This window comes from Antechinus flavipes, chromosome 2, assembly GCF_016432865.1.
Source record: "Antechinus flavipes isolate AdamAnt ecotype Samford, QLD, Australia chromosome 2, AdamAnt_v2, whole genome shotgun sequence".
In the NCBI taxonomy this organism is placed as follows: Eukaryota; Metazoa; Chordata; class Mammalia; order Dasyuromorphia; family Dasyuridae; genus Antechinus; species Antechinus flavipes.
The window spans coordinates 158,147,025-158,167,385 of record NC_067399.1 but is presented as its reverse complement, the minus strand read 5'-3'; the positions used below and the strand labels follow the sequence as shown (position 1 = coordinate 158,167,385).

Genomic DNA, 20,361 nt, shown 5'->3' with positions numbered 1-20,361 from the left:
TTCTGGGAGCCCAATTAGGAAACAATTCCAGTAGTCCAATTGAGAGGTGCTAAAAACCAGATCTGTTGTTGTGGCTTTGTGCAGAAAGAGAAGGAAATACATTTGAGAAATGTGGTGGAGGTAAAAGCAATAAGATTTGACAATAATTGGATATATCAGGTGAGTGATAGTGGGGAGTCAAGAGTTGAAAGCCAGCATGATAGAATGGGGGTGCCTTCAGTAGAAATAGGGAAACTAGAACTAAGTTGAAGGGGGGAAAGATGTTGAGTTTTGATTTTAAAATGTTGAATTTGAGATACCTATGGGAATGTAGTTGGAGATGTTTAACAGTTTTATAGAGATGCCAGATCGACACTCAGGAGAGAGATGAAGATTAGATATATAAATTTAAGACTCATATGCATATAGGTGATTGTTGAATCTATGGGAATTGAGAACATCACTAGGAGGAAAGAGTAGAGAGAGAGAAAAGGAGAGATCTAAGGGCAAAGTTTGGGACATACAGTTTGGGGAGAGATATATCTGATTATCCTGTAAAAGAGACTAAGAAAGTTGGTCACATGATTAGAAGGAGATCCACAGCAAAATAGTTTAAGAAGAAAACCTAAAGAGAAAAAAGTATACCAATGGAAAGGGTGGTAAAATTCTTGAAGAGATCAAATAAGATGAGGACTAAGAAAAGATCTTTGGATTTAGAATTTATAAAAACCTTACAATTTTGCTATAAAAGAGAGGAAAGCTATGGACTGAGACCTTGATGGGATGGGATGGTCAAATGAACTCTTTTAATATGAATCAACTAAGTAATGAAGCTGCTAAAACAGATAATGAATTTTAGGCTTCAATAGCAATAATAAAATTTTTAGATCAAGAGAAATGATAAATAGTTCTACTATCTTCTGATCTGATCATACTACATGGGAAATATTATGTCTACTTCTGGGGATGGTGGTGGTGGTACTATACTTTAAAAAGGACATTGATAAATGAGTTATTCAGAGGAGAATAACAAGAATTATGGAACCATGTTATATTAAACATGGTTGAGACAACTATCCATGATTCTATTGGAAGAGAAAAGTCTTGGAAAAGATATTATAACTGGTTTCAGGTATTTGAAAGATTGGCAGAATCAGAAGAATTTGAGAATTGAAAAGGGAATACAGAGGCCATCTACTGTTTCTTGCCCCTAAAAATGGAACTCCTCTACTAAAACCCCCTCTATAGGGTATAGGATATCTTACAAATGGTCACCTAGACTTTGCTCAAAGAACTCAAGTGAGCAGAAACCCACTACCCCTAGAGATAATCCATTCCACTTTGAGCTTTTAAGTTTTAGGAGTTTTTCCATACGTCCACTCCATATCTGACTCTCATTATTTTCCATCTATTAATCTCACCTATGTTCTCTACCCCTCCCCCCCAAACAAATTGATTATTTCCACATCAAAGCCATTTAAATCCTTGAAGACAATTACTGTGTTTCCATAAGTCTTCCCTTCATCAGACTAAACATTCCCAGTTCCTCCATTGATCCTTATATGACGTGAACTTGAGGCCTTTACCATCCTGATTTTTCTCTTCTGGACATTCTTTATCCTAACAATGTCCTTCTTCAAATATTATTACAAAAACTAAACACAATACTCTAGAAGTGGTCTGACTGGGGGAGAACATAACAAAATGATCACCTCCTTATTTCTGGTTAATGCAGCCTAAAATCACATTAGTTTCCTTGGCTCATAGAGAGCTTGCAGTATATTAAAGAATAAGAATTTTATTTGTTCCAGAGAGCAGAACTAGGATCCATGAATGAAAGTTATAGAAGGATAGAAGTCAGAGGAAAAGCCTTCCAGAAATTAAAACCATCCAACAATGAAACTGTCTGCCTCAAAAGCATTAAGTTCCCTCATCAGTATAAGTAATCAAGCAGAAACTGCATATCAAGGGTATGGTATAAACAATTCCCACATTTGAGTGTGAGATTGCAATAGAGTTTTTAAAGTGCTTTCCAACCCTAAGGTTCAGCAGACTTACACTTGGGGGTTGCCTGTGCCTTTCAGGGACATGTATATGATACTCTTCTTCAGTGACCTTCAAAGTAAATCAAATGATTCAAATGAATATTTTTTTTTCTCCCAACTGGCAGCACCACTAGCTTTGCTTAGTGTTTGCAAATCAAGCTGTGTCTTTTGCTAGATGCATCATCACAAACAATAAAGATTTTGGAATCAGAATTTAGCTGGCAATTTTCTTGATGATGCATAAGGCAAAATAGGGCACAGCTTGCATTTCCACAGCTGTATTGGCATTGTCATATGTAATAGTTAAAAGAAAAAAAAAACAAATTTTTGTTTGTTAAGTAGGTCATCATGTCCTGGGAAGCATATATCTATTTTAAAAGAACCTCTCCATACATCAGTTTTGTTACTCTTATAAAGCTATGGTTCTCAATTCTGTAAATCCCTATAGAACTTTTTAAAGTTTTGCTTGGCAAGAAGAACATACTTTTACTTTAATAAAATCATAGAGCTGGCACAGGTAGGAAGAAAATCTCTACTCTATCTAGTCTTTGTTGCCTGTTTTACTTTTTGAAAGTTCTTCAAGATGATCTTTTCACAAGATCCATGAGAAAAATATTTTAGAACCTCATAACTTTGTTATTAGAATGTTCATCTTTCTGAAAGTTTAAATTTCTTTTGATTCAATTTAAGTTTATTTTCTCTTATTCTGTTCTCTGTAGAGATGGAAAACATCTGTTTCCCTACATAATTACTCTCCAGGAGTGTAAAATTTGATTACTAAATCAAACCTTTACTTTACATTAAGTAGTACCCATTTCTTAAACTTTTCTCCTTAAGTCTCATTTTTTTATCTTGGTTCCCTTTATTTATTTATTTTTTAAATTTCTCCTTCACTGTGGACTCTATGCCTAAATGGAACTATATTGCAATACTGTGTTATTCTTGTTCATGTGTTTGTCCTTCTATTAGGATATTTCAGGATATTTAAAAATCATAATAATTTATTCCATACTTACATTCTGTTGTGGCTTCTGTCCTTCCCTCCCCCACTCCTTTCCCATATTGTGTCTAGCCATAACTCTATTTCTTATAGCCACCAGGGTTCTTTTCCTTCCTCTGATTTTACTTGTATTCCTAAAATGAACCAGTGATCTGCACTTCGCATAGTGCCTGGCACACTATTGTTGTCATTTAGTCATTTCAGTCATGTCCAACCCTTTGTGACCCTGTTTTCTTAGCAGAGATACTGGGATGGTTTTTACCATTTCCTTCTCCCGCTCATTTTACAGATGAGGAAACTGAAGCAAAATAGAGTTAAGTGACTTGCTTTGGGGTCACACAGCTAGTAAGTGTTTGAGGCTAGATTTGAACTCGAGAAGATAAGTCTTCCTGTTTCAAAGTCCAGTGCTCTATCCATTGAGCTATTTTTATTATAAGCATAGTAGATGCTTAATAAATCCTTATTCGCATTACTTGACATATTGATATGTGCTTTGAGGCCAGTCAGCCAAAAAAACAAAACGGAACGTTTTTTGAGATGTTTTGATAGCTAAGCCAAAACTTTCCCTTGATATTTCTAAGTAACATCAGAGCAACTTCATTTTACCATACATATGTGTGTGTGTGTGTGTGTGTGTGTATATTATATATATAATATATATATAATAGCAAGATTGCTATTTCCTTGATTTATTCCAACGCTCATGAGTTTTATGACTGTCTCTAATTTGTCACTTTTCCTAGAGCACAAATTAACCTTTCCAACTTTATCTTTAAAATTAATGATCATGATCTGAAGCTTATAATTTGATTCATTGATAAAAAAATAATAAAAGCTGGTTTTAGAGCTAGGCCCAAGATACAGGAGATACTTCCTCAGCTAAAAGGTATTGATAAGGCAGCAAGTTAGCCCAAGAAAAAGACAAAAGGAAGCATTTTTCTTTTTTTAAAATGAGTTTTTGCTTTTAATTTTGCATTTCTCAGAAAAATAAAATCATAATTGAGGGAGTGATGATGAGAAAAATTTTTAACATACTAATTTCAAATATCACATGATCTTATAATATTTATATATAGCTTCGGTTTTATGTTATTCTGAAAGGCAGTTCTACTATTCACTTAACTATTGAAGATAGGGTTTGGAGTAGGAAAAAAGTACAGCATTTGAAGAAGCATTTTCAAGGCAATTCAAACCACTATCAACACCATTTCAACTATCTCGTCCCTTTCAGAGTCTAATGGAGATATCCTCAGCTCCTGAACCCAAGAACATTGAAAGTAGTAAAGTCCTTTAAAGTATTACCCAACTTCTAGCCCTGATTCCATAGACAGCCTCAAAAGAGAGTAACTCCTGTGGGGAATGGGCCCAGTATCCTTGCTATATCACCCATGCCAATTGCTGACTGGTGGACAGGTAAGAAAAAAACAGCCCAAGATCAGTGGTCCTGCTTCTCACTCAGAAACCTGCAACTATCATCTAAGGATGCAATCTCTGTGGAGAAGAGGCCAGCTCTCCCTAGCCATTGCTAATCAGGTACTGCCTACGGGTGAGCCAGCTGAAGTAGCAAGGCTCCCTGGGAAGCAGCCTGGAGGCAGCATATGCCAGGCAAGCTGGGACCACCAGCTCCAACCACATAGTTTCCACCAATAGGTGGGGGGCTGCAGCTCAAAAGTGTCCATAGGAGGACAGCCAGGATGGTGAAAGGTCTTGAGTCCCTGTTATACAAAGATTAGTCAAAAGAAGCTTTAGCCTGTGTAAACTGGAAAGAAGACTGGATGGGAGATGTAGATGGACATAACAGTTTCCTTTAAGTGTTTACAAACTGTTAATGCAAAGGAGGAATTGTCCTCCACTAACCCTAGAGATCAGGACCAGGAACAGGGGGTGGAAGTTGTAAAGAGGCAAATTTTGGCTTAATATCTAGAAGAACTTCCTAACAATTAGAGCTATTCCAAAATAGAATGTGCTGCCTCCATGGAGTATGGGTTCCACCAATTTAAGCAGGGATTGGAAGATATTTTATAGCGGGGATTTCCTTTTATTTATGGGTTGGGTTTTTCTTTACCCTGAAGTCCCTTTCCCTTTTGACTCAAATTTTTTCATTTTGTGACAAATGAAGATGACCTTTCTAGTTATTTAAAATAATGCTGAATTTTTATCTTAAAGATGATTGAAAAACAACAATCAAAATTAACTCTATGTAGAATTTTTCAGTTCAGAAGTTTTGCATTTCATCTATATTATCTTATTTGATCTTTGTAGCAATCCTATATATATATATTAGTGACATCAGACTTGTAATAGCTCCATGACTGTTAAATAACAAAGACCCCAATTTCTTTTGGAAAATGAACTATAGCAAATATTTAAGAATATTCTGCATTTAATGAAAGCTGGTGACTGGAAATCAAGATTTCTAGTTCTATCAGCATTTAAATGATTTGTGCTATCACTGTGGGCAATAGCTTACATAAATCAGAATTGATTTCACAATAGTAAAAGGACTGATTTTCTTTGGAGGTCTTTGAATGAAAAATGAATTTTAAAAAATTTATATGATTACTATTTAATATCTTCTTGGTACTAAGGTGCTTAAATTACAAGTTTATGAATTTTGACAGAAGGCATTTTGTGAATTTCAGGAGAGGGAATTGAAGTCAGGTTTCTCTCAGTATATTCACATATAAATAGTCCTTTTATTTACACACGGTGGTAGATTTTTCTCCTTTTAGATTAGATCAGAGGTTGCAGTTTGTTGTTGTTTTCTGTTTCCAAGTGTGAGACTGAATAATAATAATGAAAGATTATGCAAAAATCCATGTTAAAATAATGTTGATATGCCACTTGTGTTACAAGATAATTATAGTAATTTGACTATTGCTCCATATGAAGTCAGGAGCTAGTTGCTAGCAAACACTGGGATAGGGGTGATTTAAGGGATTTTCATTAGAACTGGCTTTTGGATCCTGCTGACTTTTCCCTTGCAAAGAGTTCCCCACAAAGAATCCTTCATATTTTTCTTGAATACATTGATTGGTAGAATGTTATATCATTTACATTGTGTTGTCTAAAAATTTGTATATGTGAATATATACATCTTTTTTTGAATTTTAATGATAAATTAGATTTAATCTAAACCAAGCTAATGAAGAGGCACAAAATAATCTTTTTATTATTAAATTTATTTTATTTGAAAAAATATAGCAAGAAAAAAGAAAAACAGAAAAGAAATACAAAACAAAATAAAGCAAAACATAATAGAACATTGTCATGTGCCTAGCAGAACATTGAGGAAGGTTCAAAATACACAACAAATGCCAGATCAAGAAAGCACATAAATATATATATGCGTATATATATATATATATATATATACATTTTTGTTTATTTTTCTTTATTTCCTTATAAATTATTCTTTAGTTCTCTGCTACATACCTTATTTATTTTATTCTTTTTCTCCCGTTCATCCCCCCATTTCCAAGCAAGCTACAGTTAGGAAAATATATTTATGTATACATATGTGGATATATACATACATATATACACTCACACACAATCCACATAAACATCTCTTTCCTATTCCTCTGACTCTTTAATTAAATTCTGCTCCCTAATTTGCCTTACTATTACTTAACTTCCCCTCACCCAAGGATCTCTCCTTTGTCTTCTTCCCTTACTCTTTACTTCCTTATCTGCTCATTCCTTCCCTCTTATTTCTTTATAGATTTTGGAAAGTACTATACTCTTTTTGATATATGTGTAGTGTTGCCTATTGGATCCAATCCCAATGTGAGTAGATTTTTCAGAACAACATGCCTTCTTTTCCCTTTAATGCCACTGTATCTATTCTTCCTCTGCACTTTATTTGTATAACATGATTACTAGTTTTACCTTAACTCTGCCAGTCTTTCTTTTGAGCTATCCTACTGTTGATGTGAATTTTAAATACATAATATACATATATAAAAGCAAATAATCTTATGTTATTATAAATTAAATTTTCTGTTAAGTTTGGGATGGTTGATAAAACCCTGAAAATGTGCAAGTTTATTGAATGTCCATTTTTCTCATTCAAAATTATAGATAATTTTGTAGGAAATGATATTTTTGTCTCAGGCTTAGCTCTTTTGATTATTGGTAGATATGATTTTCAGGACTGCGGTCTTTTATTGTAGCTGCTGCTAAGTCCTGTACAATTCTAATTGTAATCTAGCATATTTAAATTTTTTTTCTTATTTCTTGCAAAATTTTCTCTTTGATCTGGGGGTTTCAATATTTGGCAATAACATTCCTATGTGTTTTCCACAAAAGATCTCTTTGAGGTGGTGACTGGTGGATTTTTCTATTTCTACTTTCTCCTCATGTTCTATCACTCCAGGACAATTTTCTTGAATTATTTCCTGCATTATTTTGTCAAGGTTCTCTTTTTGGTCAGAACTTTCTGACAATTCAGTTATTCTTATATTTTCTCTTCTTGATCTGTTCTCTAGAGCTTCATTTTTCTGATATTTCACATTCTGTTCTATTTTCTTGTTCTTTATAATCTGTTTTGTTATTTTTTTTTGTCTCCTATAGCTTCATTGGCTTTCCCTTACCCAATTCTAATTTTCAAAGAATTATTTTCATCATTGAAACTCTGTACTTCCTTTTAATTTTTTCCCATAATTTTTTTGTTTTTCGTGAATAGTTTTAAATTTTTCTTAATAGTTTTTCCTCAATGTCTCTCATTTGATAATTCTTTTTTGTTCTATAAATTCTCTCTGGGCAGAGAGCCATTTCACATTACTCTTTGGAGTAGAAGCTTGTGTCCTCTTAAGATGAACCCTGATCTTCCCTGTTCCCATAATATGTTTCAATGGTGGGGTTCTTCTTTGCGGGTTTATTTTTTTTTAATAAGAGGTAATAAGAACCTCTAATTGTGGGATGAGAGGGAAAATGGTGCTTCAAGCTTCCTTTCAGCTCTCCACTCTGACCAGGAACCCCAAGCCAAGAGCTTCATCCTCCTACAAGTGCCCACAGCTAGTAGCATCCGTGCCCCACTGTTTCTGCACTCATTGGGTGCTAGTTCCTTTTCGCCCACAGCCACGTCTTTATAGCACAGCTGGACCTGGCATGTCCAATCAGCCAAGTTTCCTTCAGTCTTCAGACTCAGACTCCACTCAACAAACAGAATGGGTAATGAAAGTCTATGGTTCCTGTTGAGGCTCCTGTCACCCCCAGTTAGCCCAAGAAGTCCCCATTTGATGTTTCTGGGGAACTAGCTCAGGGTATTTGCACTTTAGATTAATCCTCAGCCCAGGGTCTTTCTTTAGATCTTGGGTTGCATCTGGAAAACCCCTGTTCTACCCCAAATCTTCTTGATTTTCATGTCTGTGTTTGCCCTGAGGAGCAAATTTGTTTTATTTGTGGGGGAAATAGGGAGAGCTTGAAATTTACCAACCTACTCTGCGTCTATCCAGAATCCTTTCCACAAAATAACCTTTTAGAATTTGGTATTCCTGAAGCCACTTAATGAGGTTGATTCTCTTTGTCCCTAAATTAGTAACTAGTAAAATAATCCAGCTTCAAAAGTAATTTCGATCTTAACATATACATAGGAAGCAATTACTTGCTCAATTGATCCCACTTAATCTAAAAGAGTTAAGGCAGTTTCTAATAGTGCAAGCTTATGGTTCTACTTCTATCAAGGATTGCTTAGATAGGTCACAGGATAAATGCAAAAAGCACAGAGTACAAACCACAGGAAAATGTAATCTATTTTAAAAAATCCATCAGGGATGCTCATTATTACTGCCCTACTCAGTCCAAAAATCCCTCCAAATCATACTGGACAATCTATGCAAAGTTATAGTGGGAGAGACCAAATATATTGTACAAGGCAATAGCAATAGGGTAGCTGAACAGGAGCCTAGAATACAAGAGGGAACAATGTGAAATCAGTTTAGAGAGAGTATAGCCAAATTGTGAAGGACTTTATATGACAAAGAGAAGAATAACACTGTGGGCATTTTCTCACTAAAATGTGAAGTAATATCTTACACAACTCTCCTGCAAGCCTCAGTTGTCCTGCCCCAAAGTACAGGGAGGAGCTCAGAAGGTAGTATGACCTCTGACACAGAGCCATTGATGCCTTCTTTGATGGCTCATGTAATTTGACCCTACACTCTCCCACGGGCACTCCTAACAGGGGAAATAAAGTTGAATATTTAGGGGAAGCCACCAAGGTAACCAGACTCTCCAGAGCTGTGTGGCTCTGACACAATCGTCTCCCTGGCTCTCTTGCTCTTCTCTCTGTCAAAACACTTAGTTCTCTAGTCACAGTTCAAAGAACAGGTTAGGAATGGCCATTCAGAGGCTTTGGCATTCCCAGCTTTGATATGCTATTCACATAAAGCCTTGTATTGGGAGATAGGCTGATAGCCTCATTAGGAATATTGACAACAACTGTTGTCTTATTACCATAGCTCAACTGCTCTGCTTCCCTAATTATGCTACCACTGGTCCACACGAACACTTTCCCATTAGTATCTTTTAGAAGTAAAGGATATTATTCCTTAAAATTGAAGGGAAGGGAAAAACTATTGGTAGAAACTAAAAATAATTATGGAGACAGTATGATGCAAAAAAAAATTTTTTTAAAGCTAAGGAAGATGTATTCTGTCTCCTTAACCACATTTGTCTTTTTGTGTGCAGGTAAATTTAGTCAACATGGCAAGTGATGAGTGTTGCCTCTGGTACATAGCATGGGGATGTCAATGTATGGCTTGGGGAAAGAAGAATAAACAACTCTAGCTTCTTTCCTCCCTAGCCTCCTCCAAGTGACACTAATTCCTTCCAGGGAACAAAATAAGAAGGAAGCAAAAAAGGGCCAAAAGTACTCCTTAGAGAGCAAGGGTCCCAATATAATTGTGATATTAGTGTAGGTGAGATGATTTTTAGATACAATCTAACTTCTGATAGCTGTTTCAACAATGGGAGGGGGGGAGGAGAGAAAAAGCAAGATCCTAAGCTTTATATAAAAACAAGACTTAATTTTTTTCTCACCAAATATCAGCTTCACAGTGAACACCCACAGGAATTATCAAAGAAACCAATCTACCCAATTTGAAGACAAAACAGAAATCAGGGAAATTATACTTATAAGATTACAAACAATATAGAGCTCTTCTACTGGGAGCTTGGTAACTCAGCTCGACCAAGAGTAAATTCTTTGACATCTTGGGAAGAGGGACATGATGGCGACTGTCAGCTCCTCTGATGTCAGCTTCTTCTCAGAGTTTTTTCCTCAAGCAGCCTGAAGTAGACTTGGCATATTTCATCTTTTCTCTTAAAGCTGGAAGGCAGAAACACCTAAGTCAACTGCAGAATCTGAAGCATCTTGGAGCAATTTATAGAAAGTTTGAAGAAGACTGGAGAGCCCCTTGATATCAAAGAGAATAGAATTTGATTCAAAAAAAGAACTCTCTTGTCTTCTCTTGCCAACTGTGCTCCACTCTTCAGAGAGATGTGGAATATTGTTCTCCACTATTGAAGAGAGAGTTCCATACCAATGGGTTTTGGAAGTTGGTTGCAAAGTTGTATGACTTTATTCTGAAGAAATAAAAAATTAAATGGCCTTTTTCTTCCCTCCTGGGTTTTTAAAACACAATTTTCTCACCCGATTCTCTTCTTAGAACTGTCTGGTCAGCCTTTTTCAATCTTCTTTACTGCATCATCATTTGTATTCTATTTGCTCTTTGTTGTTTGTATTCTTATATGTATACTTTGATTTCTGTTTTGTCTTCAAATTGGGTAGATTGGTTTCTTTGATAACAGGGATTCTTTTTTAGACCCTTTTTTCTTACCTCTTTATGTTCCCTTTTCTTGTGGTTTTAATAGCTCCTACAGGTTCAATTACAATTCCTATGTTGATGACTCTCACATCTACATAATTATCAATCTTCTCTCCTAATCTCCAGCTCCATATCATTAACTTCCTGCTTGATGTTTCCACCTGGATATCAAATAAACATTTTATAGATTTAGTGATTTAGAGAAGGGATATCAGAGGCCATCTATTCCAGCCCTTTCATTTATAGTGTAGGAAACTTACAGATAAGAAAATGGTCCCACAGAGAGTAAATGACAGAGAAGGGAAGCTACATGGTGCAGGAGATATAGTGTCAGGACTCTCATCAGGAAGACACCTATTTCAGACTTCAAATCTGACTCAGACAGCTGACTAGCTGTGTGACCCTGAGCAAGTCACTTAATCCTACTTGTCTCAGTTTAAAATGAGTTGGAGAAGGAAATGGCAAATCACTCCAATGTCTTTGCCAAGAAAATCCCAGATAGGATTATAGGGTCAGACACGATTGAAATGACAGAGGGAGGATTTGAATTTAGGTCCTCTGACTTCAGAGCCACTCTTCTTTCTATTTTGTCATACTACCTCAATGTGGACAGAATATGGAATTCATAATTTTTTCTTTCAAACACATCCCTATTCCTGACTCCTATTTTTATTGAAGGCAATATTATCCTTTTAGTCATCTAGATTGGATACTTCAGGGTCATCTTCAATTCTTCATTCTCTTTCACTTCCCCCTTCTGTAGCCATTTGATTGTCTAGTTGTTTTTTTTATTCTAGTTTTACAATGCCTTTTTTTTTTTTTAACCCCTCTCCTCCTCTTGGCTCAAATGGCTTAGCCATTCAAGCATTTATCTCCTTCCATCTAACCTGTAATATTCTCTCACCTGGTCTTCCTTTCTCACTTTCCCTCCTCCCTCCACTGCACCTTTCACATGATTTCTTGTCTTTGTATTCCTGGAATACAAGGCGAGTCCTGTCACCCTAAGCTTTCCCTCTTGTCTCTAGAATAAAATATAAACTCCTCAGTTTGGCTTCTGTATTCTAGCATCAGAGTATCCCACACTGATTTTATATTACTCTCCTTCATGAACCAATTCTCTAGTGAACTTACTAGCTTGGCACATGAGTGATATCAAACTTAAATAGAAATGGATCTCTTCGGGCTTGACTTAGACTTAAAAAACCACAAGTTAATACTGTGTTATATATTTATTTTGTTAAACATTTCCCAATTAAATTCTAATCTCTTCTGATATCTCTGCTGTACATGACATTCTATCTCCGTCCTCTTCCCCCTCTCCTGGAAATCCTTGTCCCTTTCAACACTGAATTCTCTAATACCTTCTCATATATAAGCCTTTCCTGGTCCACCCTTTTCCTCCTCTATTAGAATTGTCCCCTTAGCCTCAAAATTATTTTATATTTCCCTTGTATACATTTGTACTAATCTATGTATGTATGTATGTATGTATTTTTTTATTCCCCATTCCTAATAATTTAAATTCCTTGAATGCAGTTATAGTTTCATTTTTGTTTTTATATTTCCCAGTACCTATTATTATCCCTTGAATATAGCAGACATTTAATAGATACTTGCCGAATTGAATTGGAATATGTTTGCTAGATTAATCTTGGTCACTGTACATTTCAACTTCATGACCTGCTCAGTGGTAGCTGCTCAATAAATGTTTTTGACAGACTTCCCAGTTACTAAAGCTATAGTGGTGCTAATAGAGACTTTATTATCTGCTGTGGTAGCGAATGGAAACATGGAAGACCCCCAGTGACTGCCTTGTTGAAAGTCACAGCACTGCACATCCTGAGGCAGGAAACCCAGCACACTGACTTAGAACCCTGAAGCTCTTTGGCATGGAAAATGCCTGTCTCCCACACTGATGAGGCTGAGCCTCCAAATCATCATTGCATAGGCATATGGCAAGTCAGGCTGTACTCTACACAGAAAGGATCTGGCATGGGAAATGAAAGCCTGCTGCACTTGAGGTCCCAAGTTTCCTGTTCCTGTTAAAGAGATTTATTTATTGTCTCAAGGCTTTTCAACATAGAAGCCTTATGCTGAAGGGCCTTGAGGATCACAATATTCCATAATTGCTACACAAAGACAGACCTTCTCTTATTTTATACAATTAATCACTTGATTAAATAATATTGTATTTTTTCCTTTGGTTGTTATTGGTTGTTATCAGCTTCATCTTTAGAAGCTGTGAATATTTTTCAATTCTAATATTAGATACTGGGGATACAAAGATGCATAAGGCATGGATTCTGGCTTATTATTTAGTTAGTGAGACAAGACTTCTCATAAAGGGAAAAAACAAAAATACAAGACAACATATTAAACACAACATAAGGAACGCAATATAGTATATAGTTCCTTCGTCAGACTAATTCCTTGAGAAAGACCATATTTGGCTACATTTATTTCCCTAATGTAGCAGTTAAACAGTGAGCATAGACTTTTTTTATTTTTATTTTTTAATATATATTTTTAATTTATTTTTTAAAATAACTTTTTATCGACAGAACCCATGCCAGGGTAATTTTTTACAACATTATCCCTTGCACTCACTTCTGTTCCGATTTTTCCCTCCCCCAAATGGCAAGCAGTCCTATACATGTTAAATAGGTTACAGCATATCCTAGATACAATATATGTGTGCAGAACCAAACAGTTCTCTTGTTGCACAGGGAGAATTAGATTCAGAAGGTATAAATAACCCGGGAAGAAAAACAAAAATGCAAGCAGTTTATATTCATTTCCCAGTGTTCTTTCTTTGGGTGTAGCTGCTTCTGTCCATCCTTGATCAATTGAAACTGAGTTAGATCTTCTCTTTGCCGAAGAAATCCACTTCCATCAGAATACATCCTCATACAATATCGTTGTTGAAGTATATAATGATCTCCTGGTTCTGCTCACTTCACTTAGCATCAGTTCATGTAAGACTCGCCAGTCCTCTCTGTATTCATCCTGCTGGTCATTTCTTACAGAACAATAATATTCCATAACATTCATATACCACAATTTATTCAACCATTCTCCAATTGATGGGCATCCATTCATTTTCCAGCTTCTATCCATTACAAACAGGGCTGCCACAAATATTTTGGCACATACAGGTCCCTTTCCCTTCTTTAGTATCTCTTTGGGGTATAAGCCCAGTAGAAACACTGCTGGATCAAAGGGTATGCACAGTTTGATAACTTTTTGAGCATAATTCCAAATTTGAGCATAGAATTTTAATAAATACTTCTTGATCCTTAGTAAGATAGCCAACAATCTAATAAGGTGCTGTTAAAAATTTTCTTTTTAAGGAACAAATGGGAATAATTGCCCTCCAAATCTGAAGATGTTAGTAAACTTACAAAGAGAGGTGATGGTTAAAGCTTCTTCACAAAGACCCCAATCTAACCCTTACCTTGAGGTGAAGATAGTTTCTGTCCTGAGAGAAAGACTTCAACTAAAGTTCCAATGCTTTTGCCTAGTTACCAAACTAACTAAATACAGAGAAACTCAATATCCCAGAGGTGGAATGCTTGTAGATTGTTCAAAGAAAGTCCTATTCTGATGGCTCATTGTGGTGTGTATATAATCTGTGTTCTCAAAGTCTATGCCAGAAAAAAAACCAGACTGTTTCTATCCATCATGAAACATTGCAAGTCCAGGGACCCAGTGACAAACTGTCTCCAGCTAAATGCTAAGTCTTTCACTAGAGTCTTAGTTACTAGGTGATGAGTTTTTATGGAGGGATAGAAGAGTATGGAATTGGAAATTCTGACAATAATACAAAATGGCCTCAGGCCCAGGAGATCCACTTCTACTACTTCAATAATAATGACAAAATAGCAGAAGTGGGCTAAGGGTGGCAAAAACTATAGTTCTTAGATTTAGAAAATGGAATTTTTAAAGAAATGAGGAAAATTAAGGATAGGTTTCAAAAACTTATTCTTAGAGGCACATGGCATGATTTTCCTTCCATCTTTTTTCTTTGGGACTTCCATTGAACTCATTCATTTCTTCAAGACTCAAGTACTATCTTCTTCTTGAAGCCTTTCCCGAATGCAGGGTCTTTCTCTTCAGATTGACTTGCATTCACTATCTATGGACACACATTCAGAAGTATACATGTTATCTTCCCATTAGAATGTAAGTTCTTCAAGAGCAAGGACAGTCTCTTGGCTTTATATTCCTGGTGCTTAATATAGCACCTTACATCCAGTAAGCACTTAACAAATGGTTGTTGATTTAATCAGTCTTTTTTTTTCTTTTAAGCAGATTTTCCTAGATGAAAGCCATCTTGTTATAAAATAGAAATATATTTTAATTGCTCAACATTAATGTTCAATAGCTCATATATGTGTTAAAATATATAAAAACACAAAAATTGCAAGGCAAAACCAGATGCAAGAAAAAATAAAGTAAAAATTAAACAAAATCTCTCAAATCATTGAACACAGCAAAAACAAAAAAGTGATTGAGAATGATTGTACCTAATACACTTCTGTTATTTTCTGACTGTTTAAACAAAGGATAGTGGTTTGCTTTAACTTTTAACTGAGTAATACTGCCATGAACCATTATAATAAACCTAAATTTTGTTGCTGCTCACATTATGTTCACTTTCATAATTGTAGCTAGTATGTATATGTATGTTCTCTTAGAAAATATTTCCCTTTTTCACATCTTCCCATGTGTCTTTGTATAGATACCTGAAACCCCTCACTCTTGCCAATACCATTGCCCCAGTATGATTCTCTTCTGAAGGGCTGAGGTTTCTGTTGTTTCTCAAAGGCCTTCATCTGCTACCTATTGATTATCAATCAGATTTAGTTAACTATTGGAAAGGGTATTTTTGAAGCAGGTATAGCAAGGACAGTTGTTAGAGGAATATTCCTGCTATTTGAAGATAAATTTGCATGCACAAGGTTCCTGGGGCTCAAAGTTGGAGATCACAATTGGTCAAAGAATGAACTTACTATTTCTTGTTACTGAAACTTTATTCTTTTTCTGTGGAGTCCTTTTAAAGCCCCCTTAGATTTTCTTCTGATGGTTCCTTAATGTGTCATGTTTGTTCTTGGTCTCTCTCAACCCCTCATACAGATGCTTCCACCAGCTAGGGCTGCTCTGGGGTACTGCTTCTGACCTTTAGAAGTTCATAGTTTGTTACCTGATCCATGGGTAAGGCAATGAAAGAAACTCAATCTTCCACTTATTCTCAAGAGAATTTCCCCCTCAGGAGTTCTTCAATGCTGGATTTTTTTTTAACCACTCAATTGACCTGCTTGCTGCTGGAATGCAAACTTCTGAACTGGCTTCTGTGTGATACATGGGCCCAAACAATCACAAGATGTTTCTTGCATAGTGTCTGTCTTCACTAAATCCTCAAAGTGATTTTCTCCTTCCAAAGTGATTTAAGTATTTGTTCACATCTAGTTTACAGCTTGGATTCGTTTGAGAAATTTGGGCCTTCTATTTCTACTTTAATTAGAGTGAAAGTAGAAACCTTTAGTCTTAAATGTTGATTTATCATCTTTTTCTTTTACTTTGCAGTAATATTCTAGTACACCCACATGCTAGTTTATTTATTTATTCTCCAGATATTGGGCACGAAGTTTTTTGTTTTGTTTTGTGCTTCTATCATGTGTATGCTATTGAAAGGGATGTTTTTGTGTGTCCAGGTCTTTTCTTCCAATAATGTTTTTAGGAGATAAACCTAAATAATGGATTCTCTGAGTCAAAGGGAATTAATATTTTGATAGCTTTTACTGTGTAATTCCATATTGCTTTCTAAAATGGTTGGACCAGTCCATTGCTTTCTCAGAAGAGGATTATCATGAATGTTTTCTCACAGCCATGCCAATTTCAAATTCTCCATCTTGTACCATCTTTGATAACTGAAAAAGTATAAGATGCTACCTTAGAATGGTGTTTATTTGATACTGATTTTGAACACTTTTTTTCAGATGACTATTAGTAGTTAGTATTCCATTTTATTAAACTAGAGCATTATTTTCCAAAATTATGCTGCCATTTTTAGTCTTATATGTAATGCCAAGATGCCATGTTCTATAGGCGACATAAGCAAATCTCAATGAAATTTTGTGTAATCAGTCATGCTAGATTTCATTTCTTTTCTTTCTTTTTTTTTTTGCTGAGGTAATTGGAGTTAAGTGACTTGCCCAGGGTCACACAGCTATGAAGTGTTAAGTGTCTAAGGCCAGATTTGAACTCAGGTCCTCCTGACTTCAGGGCTGGTGTGCTATCCACTGCACCATTGAGCTGACCTGTATATTTTATTTCTATGTTGCATAGTACTACTATAGCACATTTCATCTGAAAGTCTTGGAGCAGGTTATGAATATTAACTAATTAAACTTCACAAAACCCTAGTGACCTTGGAAAAAGATATAGAGGATCAGTTCACCTACTTCTGAAATGCAGTCACCTCAAGGGAGGAATGTGGCAGCTGCTTAATATTGCACTGCAACACTACACAACACTTTAGTTGAGTTAATTACTATTTGTAGTTAGTAATTGCCATGAATGTTAGGCCTTCAAATATTTAAGTCACCTGTATCTTGAATTCATTGCAAATCCAATTAGTTTCTTTAGTATTTGGGAAGAAAAAAAAGTCTTAGGTTATATTTTTGATAACATTTTCTGGTATTGTGTTTCTTAAAAACTTTAAATGGGAAAGTGCCATATTTGGAAAAAAAAAACATGTAATATTTGAACTTGAGATATTATTTATCTATCTCTTTTAGATTCAAACATAGGTTTCTGCTAGCTTGTGGAAACTGGAATCCTCATGTAGTAAATATAGATCTGTTCCATTGACTGATTCCTCTCTTGATAGTCAAATATAATTTGATTAAATAAGAAAGGTTCAAATGATTGGGAAAGTTTTACATTTTATTTTCCTTAAATGATTTCCTTCTATTCTAAAAGGGTTCTCTTGATTTCTCCTTCTCTTCTTTTGGCAGAAATACTATGCAATATATGCTAGAGGTAGCTCTTCATCTTATGCTCAATTTAATAATTCCTTTTTTTCTGTTCTCCATTAATTCCATTGGGATTTCATTTTTTTTTATTGGTCTTATCTTACTTCTTTGACATCTCTTTTTAAGAAATAAATGTTAAGGAATTGATATACAGTGTCCATTTGGGACTCAGAAATATCCAGGACACCCATTCTATTTGGCAACATTAATCATTAAAAGAAATGGAAAAACAGAAAGAAGAGAGAATCTAAGAGGTGCTTCTGAGCCTAAAAGGTGCTCATTGCCACAGTACAAAATAAAAAGACAAAATCTACTTTCAAACTGGCAGCAGATACTGTTGAGCCTCAGATGAACCCCCAGGATCCATATTGCAGCTGCTGCTATACTTCAAAGAAGCTATAGCAGCTGGGCAAAAAACATCCTGGGGTTGAGCTGATCTGAGCCCCAAAGGCAGACACCAGATGTCATGGCTCAGAAATACCAGTGGCGTGAGAAACAGGTAAGTAATAAAATAGGATGGAAAGGAAGGATAATGAGATAGAAAGAAACAAAATTATCCTCAATGCTGCCCTTTCTCTAATTACTATCCCAATGATTGCTTAGGCTCCAGGTACTGTGGAACATTTACAAGAAAGAGAGAGGAAGCACAAGATTTCTTAATCGAATCAAGAGATAATACTTTCTGTTTGTTTTAGCAAAATATTTAGGATTCTAAAAATTACTTTGACTTGTAATGAGCACACAAATAGATAAGAAAAAGATTATGTGTGAAATTCTACAGTTTACATGTATAATTTTATGTACTTTTAAAAAATATAATAAATTTAACATGTGCTTTCAAAGCTGTCCTGTTTGTGTTTCTTTCTGAACTTTTTTGAACTTCTTTCTGAAGTTTTGTAAAAGATGATCAACTATCTGGAAATTATAGTATTTATTGATACATTTTTAAAAGTTAAAATCATAAGATGCTTAAAGCTCTAATTTACGATAACTGCTTTCCCCTTTTGATTTCCAAGCTGAAGGAAAATAATCTCCTATTTAATCCATGACAATCAATATGCCAAACATATTTAAATATGATACCATTCCCATTCCTAAAAAGTATTTCAAAAACATTTTCAGAGAGGCAAATTATTATGAATTCTGATTATTATAAAGTCTATAAACTAATGTAAAATTAATATGTTAATAATAATTATATAAATATTGAATTTTTCTTTATTTTTATTTTCTACTATAATTTAGATATTTACCATTTGTATTACATATTGATTTAAAGTGACTTTTCCCCCCACAGATGCACTAGAGGATGAAAGTGTGCAGACAATTAAAAAAACAGATGAAGAGTCACTAGAACAAGATATACATAGTCTGGTAATTAAAGTAATTAATTAAAATATAGCATAGAGGACTTCTGTTATTTACTAGAGTCTATATGTTTATAACAGACAAATTTAGTGCTTATATATTTTAATATTTTATTTAAATTCTGTATTTTAGAAATGCAAACATACCTCTCCTTCTTTTTGCCTTCTCAATCTATCACCAGCTCCTGAGAACTAATAGTATTCTGATTGCTTCCTAAAGTATAAATTTTTAGTTTTAAAGTTAATAGTTCCTAACTAATGAAGGATCATTACGTGTGAAAGATTATCTATAGCTCTCCTCCTTTTCATTGGAACTTTGACTATAGGACTTATTACTTGGAAATTTGCAGATTTCTAGACAGCTCTTTCCTTACCCCAGAAAAAAGTTGTGGGAGCTCTCACTAGTACCTCTGTTGTTTTGTTCCTTCCCTTTAATACCAGTATTAGATGCTCAGCAGATTTCCTACTCTAGTTAGTCATCAAATAAAATATAAATAGCTAGCAGATTAAAGTTGGATATATAGATTTGGGAATCTTCTCCATAAAGTTTACAGATAAAGTCACAGTGATCAGATCATTGGAGGAGAGTATAGAAAGATGATAAATGAGGACCTTGTTGGACACTCATGCTTAAAGGGTGGAGGAAAAATGATAAAATATTGGAAATTGAAGAAAGAACAATGAGACAGAATGAGGTAAACTGAGACATAATAGTATCATGAAGGTCATAGATCCTGAAGGAGGGGATGATCCAAGTGAAGATATAGCTAGAGAGTCCATAATAACACCCTGGTCAGAATACAGTTCAGTCATTTAGTTTAATTCTGGATGCCATATTTTAGGAAGCACATTAATACCTACAGAGGTATTTATGAGTCCAAAGATCAGTGGGGATGGTGAGCAGATTAGAGTGTAGTTTTAGTAAAGGTATGAAAGGTGTAATTAAATATTGGTGATATTTAGCTGGAAGAAGAGAAAAATTAAGGGGACATAATCATTGTCTTCAATAATTTGAAAGTTGTCATATTGCAAAGGGATTTGATCCCTGGCTCCAGATGACAGCAGTGAGGTGGACATTGCAGCAAGGATGTGAAGAAAATT

General features: G+C 35.1%; 1 protein-coding gene across 1 annotated transcript in view; it reads left to right on the top strand.

The window, feature by feature from the left end:
* The window catches only part of CFAP61 (cilia and flagella associated protein 61), a 344,569-nt gene that overhangs the window by 62,993 nt on the left and 261,215 nt on the right, over positions 1 to 20,361 (top strand). Inside the window, exon 8 of the mRNA XM_051975854.1 lies at positions 19,191 to 19,267. Within this exon, the coding sequence (XP_051831814.1) occupies positions 19,191 to 19,267 (77 nt within the window). The remainder of the gene's footprint in view (positions 1 to 19,190; positions 19,268 to 20,361) is intronic.